Source organism: Ceratotherium simum, chromosome 2, assembly GCF_057802395.1.
Source record: "Ceratotherium simum simum isolate JZ-2026a chromosome 2, ASM5780239v1, whole genome shotgun sequence".
Classification (NCBI taxonomy): Eukaryota; Metazoa; Chordata; class Mammalia; order Perissodactyla; family Rhinocerotidae; genus Ceratotherium; species Ceratotherium simum.
The window spans coordinates 90,753,904-90,773,283 of NC_141901.1; the positions used below are offsets into that span (position 1 = coordinate 90,753,904).

General features: G+C 34.7%; 1 protein-coding gene across 3 annotated transcripts; it reads left to right on the top strand.

Annotated features, from left to right (window-relative positions):
• The first annotated feature begins 9 nt into the window (after positions 1–9).
• ZRANB2 (zinc finger RANBP2-type containing 2) lies at positions 10–19,274 on the top strand. Of its 3 annotated transcripts, none has more exons than XR_001391260.2 (11): positions 10–158; positions 2,596–2,648; positions 2,740–2,848; positions 3,920–4,002; positions 10,087–10,163; positions 10,444–10,578; positions 11,795–11,964; positions 13,507–13,593; positions 15,529–15,687; positions 16,766–16,835; positions 17,385–19,274. XR_001391260.2 is itself a non-coding variant. In XM_004431501.3 (11 exons), exons 1-10 carry the CDS (start codon positions 103–105, stop codon positions 16,793–16,795), a joined length of 963 nt encoding a protein of 320 aa, XP_004431558.1. In that variant the 5' UTR covers positions 10–102; the 3' UTR covers positions 16,796–16,835; positions 17,385–19,274. The 3 variants fall into 3 exon arrangements, 2 of the variants coding, with proteins under 2 accessions (XP_004431558.1, XP_004431557.1); XM_004431501.3 differs by having other exon boundaries at positions 16,762–16,835; XM_004431500.3 differs by lacking the exon at positions 16,766–16,835.
• The last annotated feature ends 106 nt before the right edge of the window (positions 19,275–19,380 follow it).

Sequence of the window (19,380 nt, forward strand, 5' to 3'; positions counted from 1 at the left end):
AGGAGTCAGGCGGCGTGGGGACAGCCCCGATTGCCGAAAGTCCCCGGCCCGCTTCCTCCTGTGAAGACGTAGCTGCGGGTGGCTGTGGTGGCTGCGTCCAAGATGTCGACCAAGAATTTCCGAGTCAGTGACGGTGACTGGATTTGCCCTGACAAAAAGTGAGTTCAGGAGGGGTCCCGAGTGGGGGCGGGTTCACCGAGGGAGGCCTTCTCAGGCCGATTGGGCATTTTCCGTTTCCGCGACCTCCGGTGCCTTCCGTCGGGTGGAGGCGGCGAACCGCCGGCTCCTGGCGGGAAGGAGGCTCCTCGTCTCCTCACGGTGGTTTTTCGGGAGCGTTTGTTTTGAATGTGTGTTCAGCGTCTCCTCGACATTCTTTGTCCCGGACAGCCCCTCTTTTGGAGAGCCAGAGGGCCTGCCCTCTGCCCCACACCCCGCCTGGGGCGGGTTTCGGCGATAAGGGAATCGGCGGCGCCGAGGCCGCTCGCTGTCGGGTCTCCCCCCGTGACTTTCCCCCGCAGAACTTCACTCTTGTTCGCGGAATGCGTTGCTTTCTCGAACCTTTTGCTTCTCCTAGTCCACGTTGGTTTTTTTTTTCCTTTATTTTTGTTTTTCTATCTCACACTTTTCTCTATACCGTTTATGCTTTTTTTTCCAAACGCTACCCTTCTTTGGTTTGGGAAATTGCGACATTTTTTCTTGACTGATCTTGAATTTCCCCGCGAGAATCGAACCTTTCGCCTCGTGAGAGCGCAAAGGCAAGAGGCCTATGTCTTCGCCTGCCCAGCCCCGGGGATGCCTGCAGCGGAGGAGCACGTGTCTTAATGGCTCTGCCTTTTGACATTATTGCTGGAGCCAGTGAGCTCTATTAAATTGTTTGTGAGGTTTTATTGAAGGGTGCTCACGTAGGTGTACCTGTTTGGAAATATATGGAAATTGCTGTGGAAGGTAATTGTCAAGAAAATGGAATGCACTACTCATGTTCCAGTGAAGACGATTGATTTCTTGTCCCTGAGCTAGCCGTGGATATCCTATAGGCTCCACGGTGGTAAACAGGAAGAACTTTGAGGCAGACAAACCTGGGTGGGATTCCAGTCCTATTGCTTATAGACTGTGTAACTATGTAACTGTAGATGATTTAACTTTGCTAGAAGACTGGGTTAGGGTAGCTCTCTTACGATGAATACATGAAATAGCATAGATAATGTTATTTCCTTAGCATGTGTCTTCTATTTACATTTTAAGCAGTTTAAATGAAACATTGTCCTGTTTTTTCACATAGTGAAAATTGACAGCCATCAATTGCATAAAGCTTAAGATGACCTGAAGGGTCCAGAGTAGACAGTATTGAATAGAACAAAAGTCTCTGCTCTGAATAGCATTGCTCTGAGTGATCAAAGACTATTGAAAACATTGGAAAGGTTAGAACAACTTCTGACTTTTGTGTTGTTGGTCACTTGTAGAATAATGTGTTTTTGACTGTGTCATTAATGACGACACACGACACACCCAAATATTTGAGGTAGGTCTCTAAGAGAGTGCATTGCAACTCAGTTACAAATACAGGAATAGAATATTATTTGTACAATGTGTATAAATCCAGAAAACATCTTTGGAATGTATTTTTAATGTTTATTGGGGTCATAAAGGATATTCTTTAGGGGGAAAAACAACCTAAAAATTATTTGGAGTACTTCAGTTTAGTGTCCATTCCATACTTCACATCTTTATTTCATGCTAGTATAACACCTAAAAAAAAAAGTAATCAGCTTTTTAGAATTTAAGCTTTACATGTTATTCAAAGCATTTAACTGTTAAGACCATGTTAGTGTACCCAATAATTTTTTGTTTTTAATTGTTTGCTGAATATAAGCATGAAGTGTTACTGTGTTACTCTGTGTATTGAGATTATTGCTTTCGCTTATAATTTTTTTCACCTAGCCTTCAGAGGTTTGATTAATACCCCCTAAAACTCAGTTTCCTTGTCATTATTGACACTATTTATATTTTTAGTCAGTACAACCTATCTTCCTTCTTTCCTTACCATTCATTCCACGTCCTAGTTGTGAAAAGAGCGTTTTACCAAGATCCATGAAGCCCTCTCAGATTTATCCATTTTCTTCCTGTTGGTCCACCCTTAGGATTTTGTATTTCTTATAATACTTAACACATTTTTGTATATATCTTCTTATTTTCCGTACTGGGAGTTTGAAGTTTCCTTGAACTCTCCAGTGCCTCATCAGTAATTTTTGAAGTGGAGTCAAATCTCACTTCAGCTTTACAGGGGGGTTCATTATAATTAATGATATGTAGTAATATGAGGATGATGAGGCACAAAGATCCTCAGTGACTTACCAGGATCACATAACTAGTAAGTGAAGGATTGGAGTTTCTTATCCTGGACTTGTTGCTTCAAATCGTAAATTTTTTCCATCTAAATTGTGAGGATTTAACTTTGGCATTAACGTGACTGAAATGGTAGTATAAGTTTTGGATCCAAGTATATAGTGAGGACACATTAAAAAGTGGTATATATAGAATTTTTAAAATTATATGATTTAAAAGATATCTATAAATTTTTTTTTACTTTATTTTCAGATGTGGAAATGTAAACTTTGCTAGAAGAACCAGCTGTAATAGATGTGGACGGGGTAAGCCTTTAAGGAAACTTCTGTTAAGACTGTATAAACAGATCATTCCTTTATTTCCCCAGATTCATATTGCATTATTTTCTATTTTCAGAGAAAACAACTGAGGCTAAGATGATGAAAGCTGGGGGCACTGAAATAGGAAAGACACTTGCAGAAAAGAGCCGAGGCCTATTTAGTGCTAATGACTGGCAGTGTAAAACGTATGTGTTTCAAATTATCGTGCACTCTTTCTTCCCTAATAATATATCTAGCCACTACTTGTTAATGTTACCAACTCTTATTGGTCACAGTGACAAGCCAAGGTAACCTTTTAAATCAAAGGTCTTTTGATTGTTACTCAGTCTGTATTTGATATATAAGTATTAAGAACTTTAATGGTAATAGTAGTTGTGGCTATGATGGGTTATGTATACCAGTAAACAAGTGCTTAAGGTGAGCTAACATCCCAAAAAAATGAGGGAAGAGTATTTAAAAGCACTAAAGCCTACTTTTACTTTTAAGTGTAGAAAAATCTCAGAAACTTTTAGCCTCTATCATTAGTGCGAAATACACGACAAAATTTAGTTGGCCTATTTACAAAGTCATTTTAGATTCATAAGTTGCGTGCCATAAATAATTATTCCTAATTGGATAGGTTTCTTAATATTTTTGATTTTCAAGTTCTCTGTTGATTCTTTTCAACTTCCATGTTTTCTGTTATGCAGATGAATCAAGTATATATGAAAGAAGATTGACTCACAAGAGGTTCTTACATAAATTTCTGATTCTATAGATATTAAATTTGTATTGGAGAATTTTCCAGCAACAGATTAAGTCACTGGATTTGTGGTATGCTATGGAATTCAGTGTCTGAACTGATTCCTCAAAAAAACAGAAAAAATTAACATTATTTGGAGGATATAACCACTCTTCTTTGTGGTGGATGTGGAGACTGAGAAATCAGTAGAACCTTTGATTTAAAATGTTATTTTTCTCCCCTAAGGCATCAGAATCTCTGTAGATATAATTTGTCACATATGTCTCACAAAGTGACAAAGACGATCTTCATACTATATAGCTTTTGCTTCTCTGCTTAAGTAGTTCAGTCTATCATTGGAACATACATTCTCTCTTTAGAAAACATACACTGGTATGTTTTCTTTGTTTGCAGTATCCTTAGTAAACATTTCTTTGTGGTAGTTTTTATCTTATAATTCTAGAATGTCTAAAAATATACTATTTTTCTTGAGTTATCTTATAGTCTATTAATTTGATATTTTTCACTTCTAAAGTTGCAGTAACGTGAACTGGGCCAGAAGATCAGAGTGTAACATGTGTAATACTCCAAAGTATGCTAAGTTAGAAGAAAGGACAGGTAAGATACAGTCAAATGCTAACTAAATGATTTTAAAAGAACTAAAAATTGAATCAATAATTATATCACCTTCTCGTAAGAGCACGGTAATTGAGGATTCTGTCTATTTTACTCTTATGTTTTTTGCCTTGATTTTTTTCCCTCATACCCTAAAAAGTCATCTTTTGTTTCGTAATTTCACAATTTACAAAGTGCAGCATTAGAGAGCCCTATTCTAACAAATAGTGACGTTAGGATACTTTCAGAAATGCTTTATTCCCCTGCCTTTTCTTCCACTAGTCTAGATGTTGGTTATTAGTAATAATAGAGTAATACCATTTTTTTGTTCGTTTGATATCATAGTATGACAAAAAAAAGGCAGAGAGAGGCACCAAAGTATTCATCTAAATCTTAGGCAGTAATTCTCAAACTTGGCTATGCATTAGAATCATTTCAGAGACTTTAAAAATACAGATTCCAAAAACAGCACTCTATTGAAGCTCTTAGAGGGTGGGTTCCAGAAATCTGCAGGTGGTTCATTGGTGTTTGGTAACCGTTGGCCTAAATAATAGCTTGCCGTTGCCTCTGTGTTATCAGTGGTGAGATGAAAATATTTACCTAATAGAATATAGTTTTCCTATTGTCAGCAGTTAGCCAAACCACATTATTAGTACACTTCAAATTTGATTTTACCATTCAGTGACTCATAGATCATATAATCAAAGCCTTCTTTCTGTATATAGTCACTTTGTCAGACCTAGGCTTGGTAAACTATGTCCCGTTTCTTTTCCTCCGTGACTTTAGACCATTTCTACTGTCTGTCTAGATTCTGGGGATAAGAGACCCACTCAAGAGTCTTTTAGACCTAGCCCTTCCAGACTGCAACAGAAATTCTAGTTTTATCCTACTTCCCCCCTCTTTTTTTAAAATTTATATTCCCACATGTGAGAACATTATAGCCTAATGTCCTCGATATTTTTTCTTTTTCAATCCTCAAATCCTGCTCCTCTCTTCTCATTCTCAGGAAGTGATCCTGCCTTTGTACTGCTCTAGTAGATTAAGGCCTTCTAATAAGAGTCTCCTTTTTTCCTTCACTCATCTTGTAATACATTTTTTTCCCCTGTTTTTTGATCTTTTTGTCCCCCCTGCTCCTCTGTTTGTTCATTCTGTCTCCTTTTTAGTTTCATCCTTTTCTACCTGGCCACAGAATGTTAGGGTTCTTCAAGGTCCAATCCCTAAGCTCTCTTTCTTTCCTTTATATTTTCTAGGCGTTTTCTTCCAAGGCCTAAGTTGTTTTGTTTTGTTTTTGGTGAGGAAGATTAGCCCTGAGCTAACATCTGTTGCCAATACTCCTCTTTTTGCTGAGGAAGATTGGCCCTCGGCTAACATCTGTGCCCATGTTCCTCTACTTTAAATGTAGGACGCCTGCCATAGCATGGCTTGATAAGCAGTGTGAAGGTCCGCACCCAGGATCCAAACCCGCGAACCCCGAGCCACCAAAGCGGAGCACGCGAACTCAACCACTCCATCACTGGGCCAGTCCTCCCAAGCCTAAGTTTTAAGTAACCATTGGCATGCCATGTTACCCAAATTTATGTCTTTAGCTCAGACTCCCTGACCCATATATCCAGCTGCCTATTCAACATCACCATATAAATGTCAAACTCATTATATTCAAACTAAACTCATGATTTTCCCCCAGGACCTGGCCCTCTTCTAGTAATCTCTTTCTCATGATTAGTACCGCCTGCCATATGCTTGTTACGTAAGCCAGAAACCTGGATGTCCTTAGTAACCCCTTCATCTCTCCTTTACCCCTCAAAAGTCTTTTCCATCAGGCTTAGGCGGAGACGCTGCTATATCTTGTCTTGGAAAAAACGCCACTTAGTTGGTGTCTGCACATATTCCCCTCCTGCCCAGTTGCAGCCAGAGAATTTTTGTTTTGTTTTTTCAAAATTAAAAACTCCATTTGTTTGAAACCATTTGGATTGCTTTTAGGATAAAGTCCAAAATCTTTAACAATTTTAAAAATTGTAATCCCAAAAGCCTTTTATTTATGTACGTTCTGTTAGGCCTATTTTGTGACTCTTCCTTTAACGAAAGTCACTGTCACACGAGCTATAGTCTAACAACTGAAGTCCTCAAAGTTTGTTTGACACCTTCTCACTTTCCTTTACTCATTGTCTTTTTTCCTATCATTCTGGTATCTTGACCCTTTCCCACTTCCCTGGCTATAAGTAGTTCCTTTGTTGGTCACAGTTGAAGGTGTGAACTAATGTACACTTGTTACTCTCCAGTTTCTCTTTACTGTTTGTAATAAGGAAGTTCCAAGGTTCAGGGGAGAATTTGCTAAGCGTGGGACAGGCTGTAAATAAAAGAAAACCTGGTGGACTACTTCTGAAAGATTGCTGACTTCTGCATAATCCCATCAAATGATTGTGCAATAATTTACTTAGCCCTTCTCCCATTTTTGGATTTTGGAGTTATTTCTATTTTTGTTTTTGTTTTTTTAACCATTAAGGATAGCTGCAGTAGAAACAGGCTTAATACATTGTGATTTTTATTCTTTTGAATTATTTCTTTAGACTAGATTCTCAAAAGTTGTATTAATTAATTGTTTAAAATATAGAATCATAGAATTTTCAAGTTAGTGTCTTAGTTCTTCCTTTGAAGTACGTGTTATATTCATCCCCTTTTCTCTCTTCATTTCCATTGTCACAATGCTACTTCAGGCCTGTTATAAACCGGTGTTTGATGCTTTACTGGCTTCTGCTCACCTTTTCATATTTTCCTGTAAGACAAATTTGAAAATATTTTTATTGTAACACTTGCTAAAAGCCTATAGAAGTTCTCAGTCACTTGTTTGATCTAAACTGTATTTTAAAGCCTTCTTAAAAAAACTCAGATTCTTTAAATGGTACCAGAATTGTGGTTTCTGTACTCATTCACTGAAGCAGTATTTATTGGCCATTGTGCAAGATGTTGGGGATGCTTGGGGGAGCAAAACAGACATGTAGAGTCAAAGATTAATGACCTCGTCTTTGAGAAAGCAGTGTTTAAGCTAAAAAGTGAAAAATGAGTTGCCTGGGTAACAAGTTGAAAGTTCATTCCAAGCAGGGGCAAACGGCTTGTGTGAAGGCCCTGAGGCTTGGAAGAATTGAGCTTATTGGATGAACTGGTTAGCTCCAGAAAACACCTCAGAAGTAGGCAAGGGCCATGTCATTCTTAGTAAGGAGTTGATATTTTATTCTGCATATAATGGGAAGTATCTGAAAGATTTACAACAAGGGAGTGACCCACCTAATTTTCTTTAAACGTTGCTGGTTGGTAGTAAAAGAATTAGGGGGAAGAGTGGCAAGAATGGAAGCAGGGAGACCTTCAAACCAACAGAATGAAGGAAACACCCATAGACCATGCCAGTGATTCCTCTAACTCACCTTTATTCAGTGGAAATGATATGCTCGAGGTTTTTAGTGAGAGAGCGCTACTGTATTTTCCCATGTATAGGGAGAGAGTTCATGAGGTGGATTTGTGTCATGGGTTTATATAACATACCTTAATAATCTCTTTGTTGTCAACAGATTATTTAGGTTCTTTCTCTGTGGCCTGTATGAGAGAACATGAAAACAGCTTTGTATTTGCTATGATGCTCATTTTAGAGTAATTTTACTTATGTAACTATGCAGAATTGCCTGTATGAGTTATAATTCACTTTCTAAATCTTGCTATAATTTATTTTTTAGCTCTCTGTATTTGCCATATCATTTTTTAGCTGTAGATTACTAAATGTGAGTAAAGAACTCTGCTGAATTATTTTCCATCTAGATCCCATGGATTTTTAACCTACTAAGTATTTTGAAGTTTAGATCTTTACTGAGTCATCTCTTAAAATTTGTTGTTGTTTATCAAACTACTCATAGCTTTATCTCAGGACTTACTGATATAATGTTAAATATATCGAGATAAGAAACTATTGTTGAATTATAACTGTCCACAGTGTTTGTAATAGAAATTAACTTTGAATATGAGCTATTTTCTTGAGGTGAACATATTTCTAGTTGTACTTGTTTCTATCTTTTTTTTTTTTGTGAGGAAGATCGGCCCTGAGCTAACATCTGCCAATCCTCCTCTTTTTATTTATTTATTTTTTTCTTGCTGAGGAAGACTGGCCCTGGGCTAACATCTATGCCCATCTTCCTCTACTTTATATGGGATGCTGCCACAGCATGACTTGACAACCGGTGCGTTGTTGCGCGCCTGGGATCCGAATCTGCGATCCCCAGGCCGCCGCAGCGGAGCACACGCACTTAACCGCTTGCACCACTGGGCCGGCCCCTTGTTTCTGTCTTTTATATTTGATATTCTCTGCAAAAATAGAGCCAAGATTTTACTAAGGAAAAGTTGTTTTTGTTAGTGTCATCAAGTTGATTCCGACTCCTAGTGACCCTGTGTACAGCAGAGCAGAACCCTGCCTGGTCTTTTTGCACTATTTTCTTACCTTCCAGACAGTGCTCTGCTGCTATTCATAGTTTTTTCCCATGGCCAATTTTTTCGGAAGTGGGTGGCCAGGTCCTTCCTAGGCTGTCTTAGTCTGGAAGCTCCAATGAAACCTGTCCACCATGAGTGACCATGACCCTTCTGATGTTTGAAATACCAGTGGCATAGCTTTCAGCATCACAGTAACAGGCTGCCGCCACAGTATGACAGCTGACAGACGGTGATATGGTTCCCTGACCAGGAAATGAGTCCAGACCACAGCAGTGAGAGCACCGAATCTTAACCACTAGACCACCAGGGCTGGCTAAGGAAAAGTTGTTATTGGTATTTAATATACTCTTCACTGTATATGAAATGCACATAAACAAAAGGAAATTCTTGTATATTACAATTGGAGTCCATATTGTCTCTGAAACAAGATAGGAGGAGGAGGAAAAGGATGATATGCAAGTAGTCCAAGGATAAACACTGGTACATTGCAGTTTTCACTGTACAAAGTGTAATAAAGAAAAGAAAGGCTATTATATTAATGTGATTTTTTTTTCTTAAGAAAGCTAAATTTGTTATTTTATTGGGACAGTTATATGCTTTTTACCGTTTGTGACTCTTAGGAAATTATAGGGTAAGGGATCATTTTTATAATACCTGTGACTGACAGATTTAAAGTCACAAATCCTAAATTTTCTGAAAATACTTACTAGTTTATAAAGTTATTTAACGTTTTGCTGGTTCATGAAATCCTTAAATCTGGGAATCACTGCCCTTATGTATTAGTACTGCTCGAGAATGTGTGAGGTAGTTAGATTGTGTTACTTTTGGCCACATACCTCTCTCTCATTTTTTCAATGGGAGATTTATTCAAAATCTCTCATTTTACTTTCTCTAAAACACACTTTTTTATTCCAATCTTCGTTAAGCCTATATCAAAGACCTGTCAGTCTAATTGTAGGTATTAGTTGTGATATCAAAGAATGATGGTTTGCTGATCTTGATTACTTTTTAATAGAATATTTTCAATTTAAAAGTTTACTGGCTACTTCAGAGAACCTGAGTGACTTTTAACTATTTATTGAAAACAGTTGCATTAAAACTAGTTTAGATGTCCTTTATGATGTCATTATATTTGCCTATATAAGGAGTTTTTCAAGCTCTAGCTACAAGTTAGCCTAGCAAAATTTCAGTATATCAAAAGATTTCAGACTGTCTGCAACTGGTAAACAGTAAAATTTGATTCTTACTGAGCCCACTCCTCCCAGAAGAATTATGATAAACTATAGAGGAAAGTCCTTTGAACACTTGATTATAGCAGAGGTTTGAGGAGATGTTTTCCACCCATATATTCCATGTATTGCCTAAGTCATGCAGGACATTTTGAAATTGAGAACAGTTAGAAGTGTAGCCGCAGGTCTTTTCCAGCTAAGGTATCTAACTTTGACACTGTTTCTGTAGTGATTTTTATTTTTAATATTCTTTTTTAAAGACTAGTAATTTATTAGATGGATAGGAAAGTGTTGTTGATAAGATTTTCTTTTTCTCTGTTGCTTGGAGGTGTTAGCTTTGTTACCTTAATGAATTGTCATACAATAATTTATGCCCCTCTTTTTTTAGGATATGGTGGTGGTTTTAATGAAAGAGAAAATGTTGAATATATAGAAAGAGAAGAATCTGATGGTGAATATGATGAGGTAAACTATACATTAGTGTGCAGGTTGAATACAAATTAGAAAAACATGTTAGACAATATGTTAAATGAAAAGGAAGAATACTAAATGTATCTTATTTTTGTAAGTACACCTTGAGTCTTGTACAGCAGCTTATCATTTTGTAGGAAATCATAATTGACTCAAATATATAATTGACTTAAAAATATATATTAACTTAAATATATAAAAGTAATTTCTTAGAAAAATTATTAATTTTAATACATTTTCAGCTGACAGAAATATTATGAAACTTTTTCTTTAGTTTGGACGTAAAAAGAAAAAATACAGAGGGAAGGCAGTTGGTCCTGCATCTATTTTAAAGGAAGTTGAAGATAAAGAATCTGAGGGAGAAGATGAGGATGAGGATGAAGATCTTTCTAAATATAAATTAGATGAGGTAAACGATTTTTGTCCTATTTCTCCTTTGTCTTATTTGAGCTATGACATACATATGAATGTTTTTGATGACTTTTGGCCTGTGCTGAAGATAAGGTCTCCCGTGTACTATTCGTTCTCACAAAAGTGTTGAGCTTCCACTCTGCCAAGCACTGTTCTGGCTCTGGAGATACAGTAATGACTGAGACAGAACCGCCCTTCTCTTAATGGAACTTAAGTTTTAGAGGGGGAAAAGACATAAATGAACAAAATAATTTAGATAGCCATAATGTTATGAAGGCACATGATGTGACAATGTAATGTTGTGACAACACGTGATGTGACAACAGATATTGAAAGTACTTTGGTTTCAATGGGTGGGAGATTTCTGAGGAGGTGAAATTTGAGCTGAGATTTGAATAATAGAATGATATGAAGGAACTGGCTATAGGAGCTGGGGCCAGAGCACTTTCAGGCAGAGAGAACAGCTAATAAATGTTCCCTAAGTAGGAAAGAAGCCAGCAACGTTCAAAAAATCATACATAGGCTAGTGTGGTTAGAGCAGAGGGGAGACCATGATGACGGGGACAGCAACCACATTAGGTCTGTTGACATTCATTCTGTGGGGCCCGAGTGTAAAGTTTTATGGTCGGATGTACAGATCCAGATTCAGGGTATTTTGGAGTCTGATAAAAATAGGCCCTTGAATCCAACTATAAACAAGTCAATGTGGAACAATTTTTAAAGTTTTTAAGAAACAAATGAGGTATGTTTATCTGATCTGTGTTTCAGAGTGATTGTCAATATATTGAGACATTGGCGAGACAGAACAGATTTCCAGAGTTAGCGAGACCCCCTAAAAGGTTACAGTGATAAAGTAGAGAAAAGAATGAAGTTCTGAACTAAGACTAAGGGAGATGTATTCAAGGACTTTTAAGGGAGTAAAACTGAAAATTCTTACCAGCTTATTTGGTAATGCATTGTGACAGAAAAAGAGGAAATGAGTATGACTTCTAGATTTTCTTTGAAATGTCTGAGATAGTCATCAAGTCTGTTGAGTTGAGATGAGGAATGTAGTAGGCAGATTTCAGGATTGAGAATGAATTTGCTGATATATTAGTGACACCATATATTCATATGGAGATGTCCAGTACACAGAGCTATTCATCATTCCTAGTAGATAGCATTAATATCTAAATGTGTAAATATAAAGTATAATTGACTCTGAATTTTATTAGGATGAGGATGAAGATGATGCAGATCTCTCAAAATATAATCTTGATGCCAGCGAGGAAGAAGATAGTAATAAAAAGAAATCTAATAGACGAAGTCGCTCAAAGTCTCGATCTTCACATTCACGATCTTCATCACGCTCATCCTCCCCCTCAAGTTCAAGGTCTAGGTCCAGGTAAACGGGTACAGGTCAAGGGTAACACCAGTCAAAATGTCAGTATCTAACTTCTTTATTTATAAATTTTGTTTTTCTTGACTGAATAAGCTTTCCTTTTTGTTTTTGAGATTTCATTCAAGTCACCTTTTAAAGGATAATTTTTTCTCTCTCAGTGCTGTGAAGTTATTGTCCAGTATTTTCAGAAATGCAGAATTTTAATATGAAACTTCTATAGTCCATTTTAGCACCTTGCCTTTTATTAAAATAGACTCTAAAAATTCAATTAAATCATTACATATAGTTATATTTAATTATCTAAATACATACTTTACATTTAGGAATTTTTAAGTAAATTGAAGATTTTATATTTTCACTGATGATATTAAAGGCTAGCATAGAAATTTTCTAGGCATTAATTAAATCATTGATTTTTACACAATATTTTGATAATTTACTTTGGTATGGGTATTCTGAATAAAGGAGCAAATTCAGCCATGTTAGTTCTATTAGCTTAACACTCATAATTTTGAGATGTCCAGGAATAAATTAGAGGATTCAATTGGTTTTGTACTTGAATATTATTTTGTTAGTAATGTAAAATTTTAATATTTCTTAATTGTGTAGTCAACAATAAAAATAAAATTTTAGGTGGGAAAAAGCAGTACCTTATATAAATAATGTTCCCTTGGAGAATTCCTATTCACAGTTAAGTGAAACTGTGGGAAATGAATTTTAATAGTATTTAGGAATAAAATATTAGCTAATTGAGTACTTAGATAATTGTTAATTGAGTATTATAAAGCTTGAAAGCTTAAAAGAGTGATTATAAAGATAGTAATTTTAAGATGAAAATGTAATCTTCTTTTTCTGCAGGTTATTATTTTAAGGGACAAATTAAAGATGTAAATTAGGCTATAAATGAATTTTATTTCATTTGTGATTTTTAAAATTCAAATGGACCATATCTCCCCTTGTGTCCTTTTTCAATAATATAATTGCCTACAACAATGAGAGGATTTTTAATGTATTTTCTCTTTAATTCTCTTAACTTTTGAGTAGACAGAAAAACAGAGATTAAACAAACATACACATGTCAACATTTAAAGCTTCAGAGTAGCTAGTGACCAAGGAAATAGAAGGAATTTTACAAAGGAAATTGATAGAGATATTTCAGAGAAGTTAAATATAAATTGCAACGTTCAGTATTTCTGGATGTGTACGTCTTGGGTTTTAAATATTATTTGTGAACATAAAGTATTCATGGTTAACAAAGTGTTAATGCTGAGTTTTTATTTGTACAATCTTGAGTGATTTTTAGAGTAATTTGTCAAACTTTGAAAGTGATGACTGATTATTTTCAAAAATTATTAAGTTTTGGCATAAATATTAAAATGATAAAAAGTTTAGTTACCTGAAAATATTGTGTTTTGAAAATATATATCTCAAACAGTTTCTTTTTATGTGAAAATGAATTCTAATGCATTTTCTTTCTTTCAGTGTTCATATCACAAAGCTCAATTAAGTGGTTCTGGAAAAAAAAATCCTTCCATGTTGTTCCAGGTCCCGTTCCAGAAGTTCTTCCAGTTCGCAGTCAAGATCTCGTTCCAGTTCCAGAGAACATTCGAGATCTCGTGGGTCGAAATCAAGGTGAATGAGGTAGCATCTCTCTGTAAAGCAGAGAGAAAAAATATTTAAAGGCTGCAGAAGGCGTTGCTGCTTTTTTCCCTCTTTTTTTGCTTCTACTTGTTGATTTTATTTTCGCATTAGAAAACTAATGCTCTTGCCTCAGCTTAATTTTCTCACCATGAGATGTTTCCATTGCCAGCAGTGTGCCAAAGACATTCCCATGATTGAATTAAGGTGGTTATTTTGCATTATGCAAGGTTTGTTGTTTTTGTGCTAAAATGTGATGAAGTAGGAAGATGGAGCCAAGTCTTATCACCAAATCTCTAGTACATTTTGTTTGCAATAGTAGTACAAATAAAATTAGAAATATGCAAATAAAAAGTTTACTCTGGTTTTAAAAGGAAGAAAAATAATCCTGCTTCAAAATAGATTTTGTTTTGCAAGGCAGTTATTTCCATATTTACAGAAACAATTTTGTCATTTATGTCAGATAAAGTGGAAGTTTTATACATTTTTCCATCTCTGTAATATTACGCAGAATATTATAAACAGTACGTGTAGAACAGATACTCCTCTTAAATTCCACAAACTAAATCAAGAAGTATGGTTGGTGAGTCTATGTAGGATGTGGTCTTAAGCATTATTGTTAACTTCAAGTTGCATTTAGTCAGACCTACAGAAGGAAAAATAGTTTATAAAGAAGCAAATGAGATAGTTTTTATTCTCTTGAAGTTTTTTCTAAATTTTGTCAAAATATACTGCCTTTCTTTTTAATTTATTGATATATTAAAGGCATCTAACATGAATAGGAAAATGATTATAATTCCACTTGTGTGGAACTTGTCACTGAAGATTAGTGGTAGCTCTTTGGGTAAAAATTGATTAATATTAAAGCCAAATCTGTAGCATTAGACGGCAGCTGCAATTTAATGACATTAAGGAGAAAAGAATCGTATGCATACTTGTGTATTAAGCCAGTACAAAATAGAGAGGAATGAGTTTATTGCTGTTATGTATTACCAATGTTTTAGTCTTTTTATTTGGGTGCTTCTTAGTGAAGATCTTTAAGTCCTAGTTCCCTTTGGGAAGCACTATAATTAAGGTTTACAGAACAGCCTTCATATTCTTTCCAAACATTTTTTTCATTGCTTATAACTTTCCAAAGAATTCTCCTTTTGGGCTTTCTGATGTTATTTTAAGCCCAAAGGTGAATTTTTTGGGAAGTTTGAGCTAAATTACTTCAAAATATGTAAATGAAGAAAAAATTTTGCATTTAAACGTTTGCACATTTACCTCTACCTGAAACATGTGAATGTCAACACTTCATACTTCATGAATAGTGGTCCTTCATGAAAATAAATATTGTTAATATAAATCAAGTTTTAAAGTTACTCATTTTATTTTTCTTTGAACATTTAGCAGTTTAAAAGTTATTGTTCTTTCCCATTCCTGTCCCTTATCCCTGCTTTTTTTATAGCAACTTAAATAGTAAGTTGCATAATTTCCACAAGGAATTATGTATATTTTCCTCAGGAAGTTGAATGCAAGATAAATATTTTTTCCCCAAATGCAAGAATGTATTTTCTAGACAGAAAGTCATGCAAATGCACAGTTACCTGTTCATTTTGCTATTTATGTGTACTTTAAAATGAAAGCCTTAAAATTTAAAAAAAAGAACTTAAAATTTTACTTAAACATTTTAAGCTGGTTTTTAATTATAAGTGATGAACACTTTAATTTTAGAAAATTAAAAAGAGATGAAATTAAAGTAAATGTATTAAGTAGAATTTTTTTATGGTTGAACCAGAAGTCTTCTGTTGAGTAAGCAGTAAGTATTCCTTCTCATAAAATTTTCATAGTTATAAATCCTGTTTGTTTATTTGGAGCTGTTAACTAAACAGTCTACCTCATTTCTTCTTTTAATGAAATGTTTGATTTGTTTCTCAATCAATGAAGATCCAGCTCCAGGTCCCACAGGGGCTCTTCTTCCCCACGAAAAAGATCTTATTCAAGTTCATCATCTTCTCCTGAGAGGAACAGAAAGAGAAGTCGTTCTAGATCTTCTTCATCTGGTGATCGCAAAAAAAGACGAACAAGATCACGGTCACCCGAAAGGTTTGGGTTTCTGTAGAAATAAGAATGGGTGTTCTTAAGTGTGTTTTAATAGATTAACTAAACTTCCTAGTCAAGGATTAGATTTTCATTATCTTCTTTGTTCCAACTTTAAATTATACTTTTCAACTTTGAACTTCAAAAACCAGATTAATTACTTTGTTTATCCTGTGTACTTTGATCGGGTTGTTTAGAAAAGTTGTGTATCAAACCACTTTCTTCCACTATCTGATCATTTTATTGTTTAAATTTTTATTTTCATATATAATTATTATAGCCAACTCTCGGTTATTTCTGTCTTTAAAGATTTTAATTCAGAAGCTGTATGTTGAAGTAATTTAGTGGTTGATTTTTATGTGTATTTATGCTATTGATTTTACATTAAGTATTAGAAATTATAGAATTCTAGGGCATCTAATAAAAAAATTATTCTAGATCATTGGAAATCTATCCTCATTTAAATGTGTAAATGAATTTCCACAGCAAATTATTGTTTCATGCCCTTTTATCTATAAGGAAATTGTTCTTGTAGCTAATACAATTTTCATCTTGCAGTCAGAATCCATTTTTTTTAGAGAAAGACCTTTACTAGATAACTGTCTGTATTGCCATTTTTAAAATTTAGAGAGTGTAAGTGTCATCTGTCAGCCTTTTCTGCAACAGGCTAATTATTCAGTTTCATTAATTTTCTCTTGGTTCTCAATGTATAATTATATAGTCATTTTAATGGCTTCCTTTGTAATCTTTGCAAATTTTCCATGTCCTTTCAGCCTGTGAAAGTAAGGATTAGGTAAAGTCTGATTATTGCTGGGTTCGGTGGTAGGATTACCTCATGAATCCTACTTGTACAGAATGATTAGTTTTGCTTCTTCACGTTTTGAAGTTTAGATATTAAGGTTACACACACCTAGTCTTGTTGTTGTGCATTTTATTCCTTTGTAAGAAAATTACTGTGTACTTGAGTGAAACTCATTCTGTTCCTTTCTTACCACTTCTGCAGATTTTTATCTTAGCCACATATAATCCCCCTAGTTTGTTGTCATCTAAACTTAATGAACATGTTCTCTATTCCATAAGCCAGGTGATTGGTGAAAACACTAAACAACTTTGAGCCCAGGGCCAACCCCTCGGAACACCACTACTTTACCCAGGTTGATATATTGACTTATTCATATTAGCTGCATGAATATAACCCTATAACTAGTTGTGCAATCATCTTGTGTGACCTAGATTTCCAAAACGTAATTATTTATGAATATATATTCTCATACACAGAAGCCTTGCTGTATCTGTTTTACATAAAGACATATCACACTATCTACAGTGTATCACAGATATTGGTTTAGTCACACTTCCATTACAAAGTTTATGTGCCTTTATTGTATATTATCTGTAATTTTATACATTTTTGCAAGGCTTCCCTTCATTATCTTAAATAATTGAGAGGTGGCTATATCTTAAAATGAGATTTATTTTTAAGTTATAGAGAATTTTAAACTATGTTTGTACTGTTACTGGGCTCACATCCAAGGTCTAAACACTAGTTAATTTTATGTGTATACGTTTGTATCTTAGATTTTAATTATTCCTTTTGTCAGCATAATGAGGTTTAATTTCTGTATTCTTGAAGTCTTATGAAGGAATGCTGATATCTAGCTCCAGCTTACTAGATTACCTGCTTTCTTCATTATGTCTTACAGGCACCACAGGTCATCTTCTGGATCATCCCATTCTGGTTCCCGTTCAAGTTCAAAAAAGAAATAATGTATTAAAATTTACATCTTAAAAAACAATCTAGTACAGTGCATGAAGCATATTTTTTAAGAACTTGGTGTCTTACTTGGTCAGAAGTGCTAAATCTGCTAGTAGAGGTGCATGCCTTTCATTGCTTTTCAGAACAATACAGCTGTGTTTATTTGTGAAATTAAAAGTAAATAGTATTTTAAGCCATAATGTCCCAAAATAGATGCTCTATGTATCATTCATTATTTACAACCATCTACTTCATTTAAAACCATTTCAGCTATAACAAAGTACTTTGTTTCCTAATTTGAACTTTTGTTTTCTCATTTCCAAATATGAACTGTCTGTTGACTTAAGACAGGATTACCTGGGCTTGCCTGAATTTTGGGCATGGAGGCAAGGCTGTGGTAAAGTAGTTGGAAACAATCTGTATGTTAATATTGGAAAAGAAGTCAACCTATTTAAGGTAATCTATGTCAAAGTGATTCTTATTAGATAAAGTTAAACTAGTTGTAAGACAGCCACATGGAGACTTCTTAAATTATTTTGAAATTCCCTATGCTAAGGGTGCCTTAGAATCATTGTCTCACTTTTATCCAGTTTTACTTTTTGCACCACCACATTTAATGCAGAAAAATCTTGTGAATTGCAGAAGGAGAAATGTGTTAGTCATTTCTCCCTTTCTGACATGTGATTTTGAGCAAGAATATATAACAGTTCATCTCTTCTCTACTGATATGGTTGTCTAATGAGAAAAACATCTTATTTCAAAACGTTTACCTTAATATTTTAAGAAGTGCTCTGTGTGATATCTTTTAGAAATCCAGTTATCTCTAGGGTAGACAAAGCTAAATCATAGTTAATGAAGAACAAATTGAAGAAAGCTTCTGAAGTATGATTCTCTTTGGGTGAAAGACCAACAGAGACAATTGTGAATTTAAGTGAACATTTGCCTTGAGATGTTTAACTTTAAACACACTGCATAAAATTTTCTTCTGAGTAACAGATGGATGCCTGGTTCTCTGCATGACATAAGCAGAAATAATTGTTCCTATTCACTTAAAATTACTTATGGCTTAAAATACTTTCAGAGTTTGTTTTATTTTTCAAAATTAAAATCTGGTCACTTGAGTTGCATTTTGTCTTCTGGTTTAAAAACAAAAAGGTTTCTCTTAACAGTATCTTCAGTGACAATGCAAGGTAAGTATATTAAGGGAAATCGACACTTGTGCTTGGGGACTTTTTGTCATGGGGATAAATACCGACTTTTTCTTGTTTGTTTTTTTCCCTTAACATTAATGTCTACTACAATTAAAATGTTTTAATGTATCTAGTAGACAGACCAAACAGAGTTATATTTGTTTTTGATTTTAAAATGAGTGATTTCTCTCTTCACCTGATCTAAAGATGAAAGCAAATATCTTATGTAGAAGTATTTTGATAATATTTTTACAGTGAACTTCCCCTTGGTTTTTTATGTCTTAATTTTCTTTGCTGCGTTTACTGTAGGTTGCACAAGAACTTTTATTCTGTTGTAATTGTGCCTCAGACTTCTTGAAAGTCCACCTTCTAAATTGCCCAAATGATCTAGATTCTACATGTTATTGTTGGTTTATTCTTGTGCTTTCTGTATTTAAAACTTTGACTGTACTAAGCAAATGCAAGGTTATAAATTTAGCTAATAGTAGTTTACAGACAATTCAGATGATTATGATTTCATTTGGTTTAACTAAGCTGTACTAGTTCATTTCATAAGGAAATGATGCTGTAGACAAATGTAAATAAAGCTTGTGAGTCAAGCATAAAGTGGTGTTTGTTAGAAATAAATTAGAATTTTTAAGCTCTGACTTCATGTTCATTTTTAAGCTGTTTATAGTCTTGTTTGTTACTTTTGATTGTGCATTTTAAACTCTATATTCACTTACCCTTTATATAACATTACTTTATTTTTAT

What these genes read in the sequence shown, in the direction of transcription:
- ZRANB2 (XM_004431500.3), top strand. Translation starts at nt 103, where the DNA reads ATGTCGACCAAGAATTTCCGAGTCAGTGACGGTGACTGGATTTGCCCT. An exon ending in TCTCGTGGGTCGAAATCAAG is followed by an intron (nt 13,594 to 15,528) that starts GTGAATGAGGTA and finishes CAATCAATGAAG; the next exon opens with ATCCAGCTCCAGGTCCCACA. An exon ending in AGATCACGGTCACCCGAAAG is followed by an intron (nt 15,688 to 17,384) that starts GTTTGGGTTTCT and finishes TATGTCTTACAG; the next exon opens with GCACCACAGGTCATCTTCTG.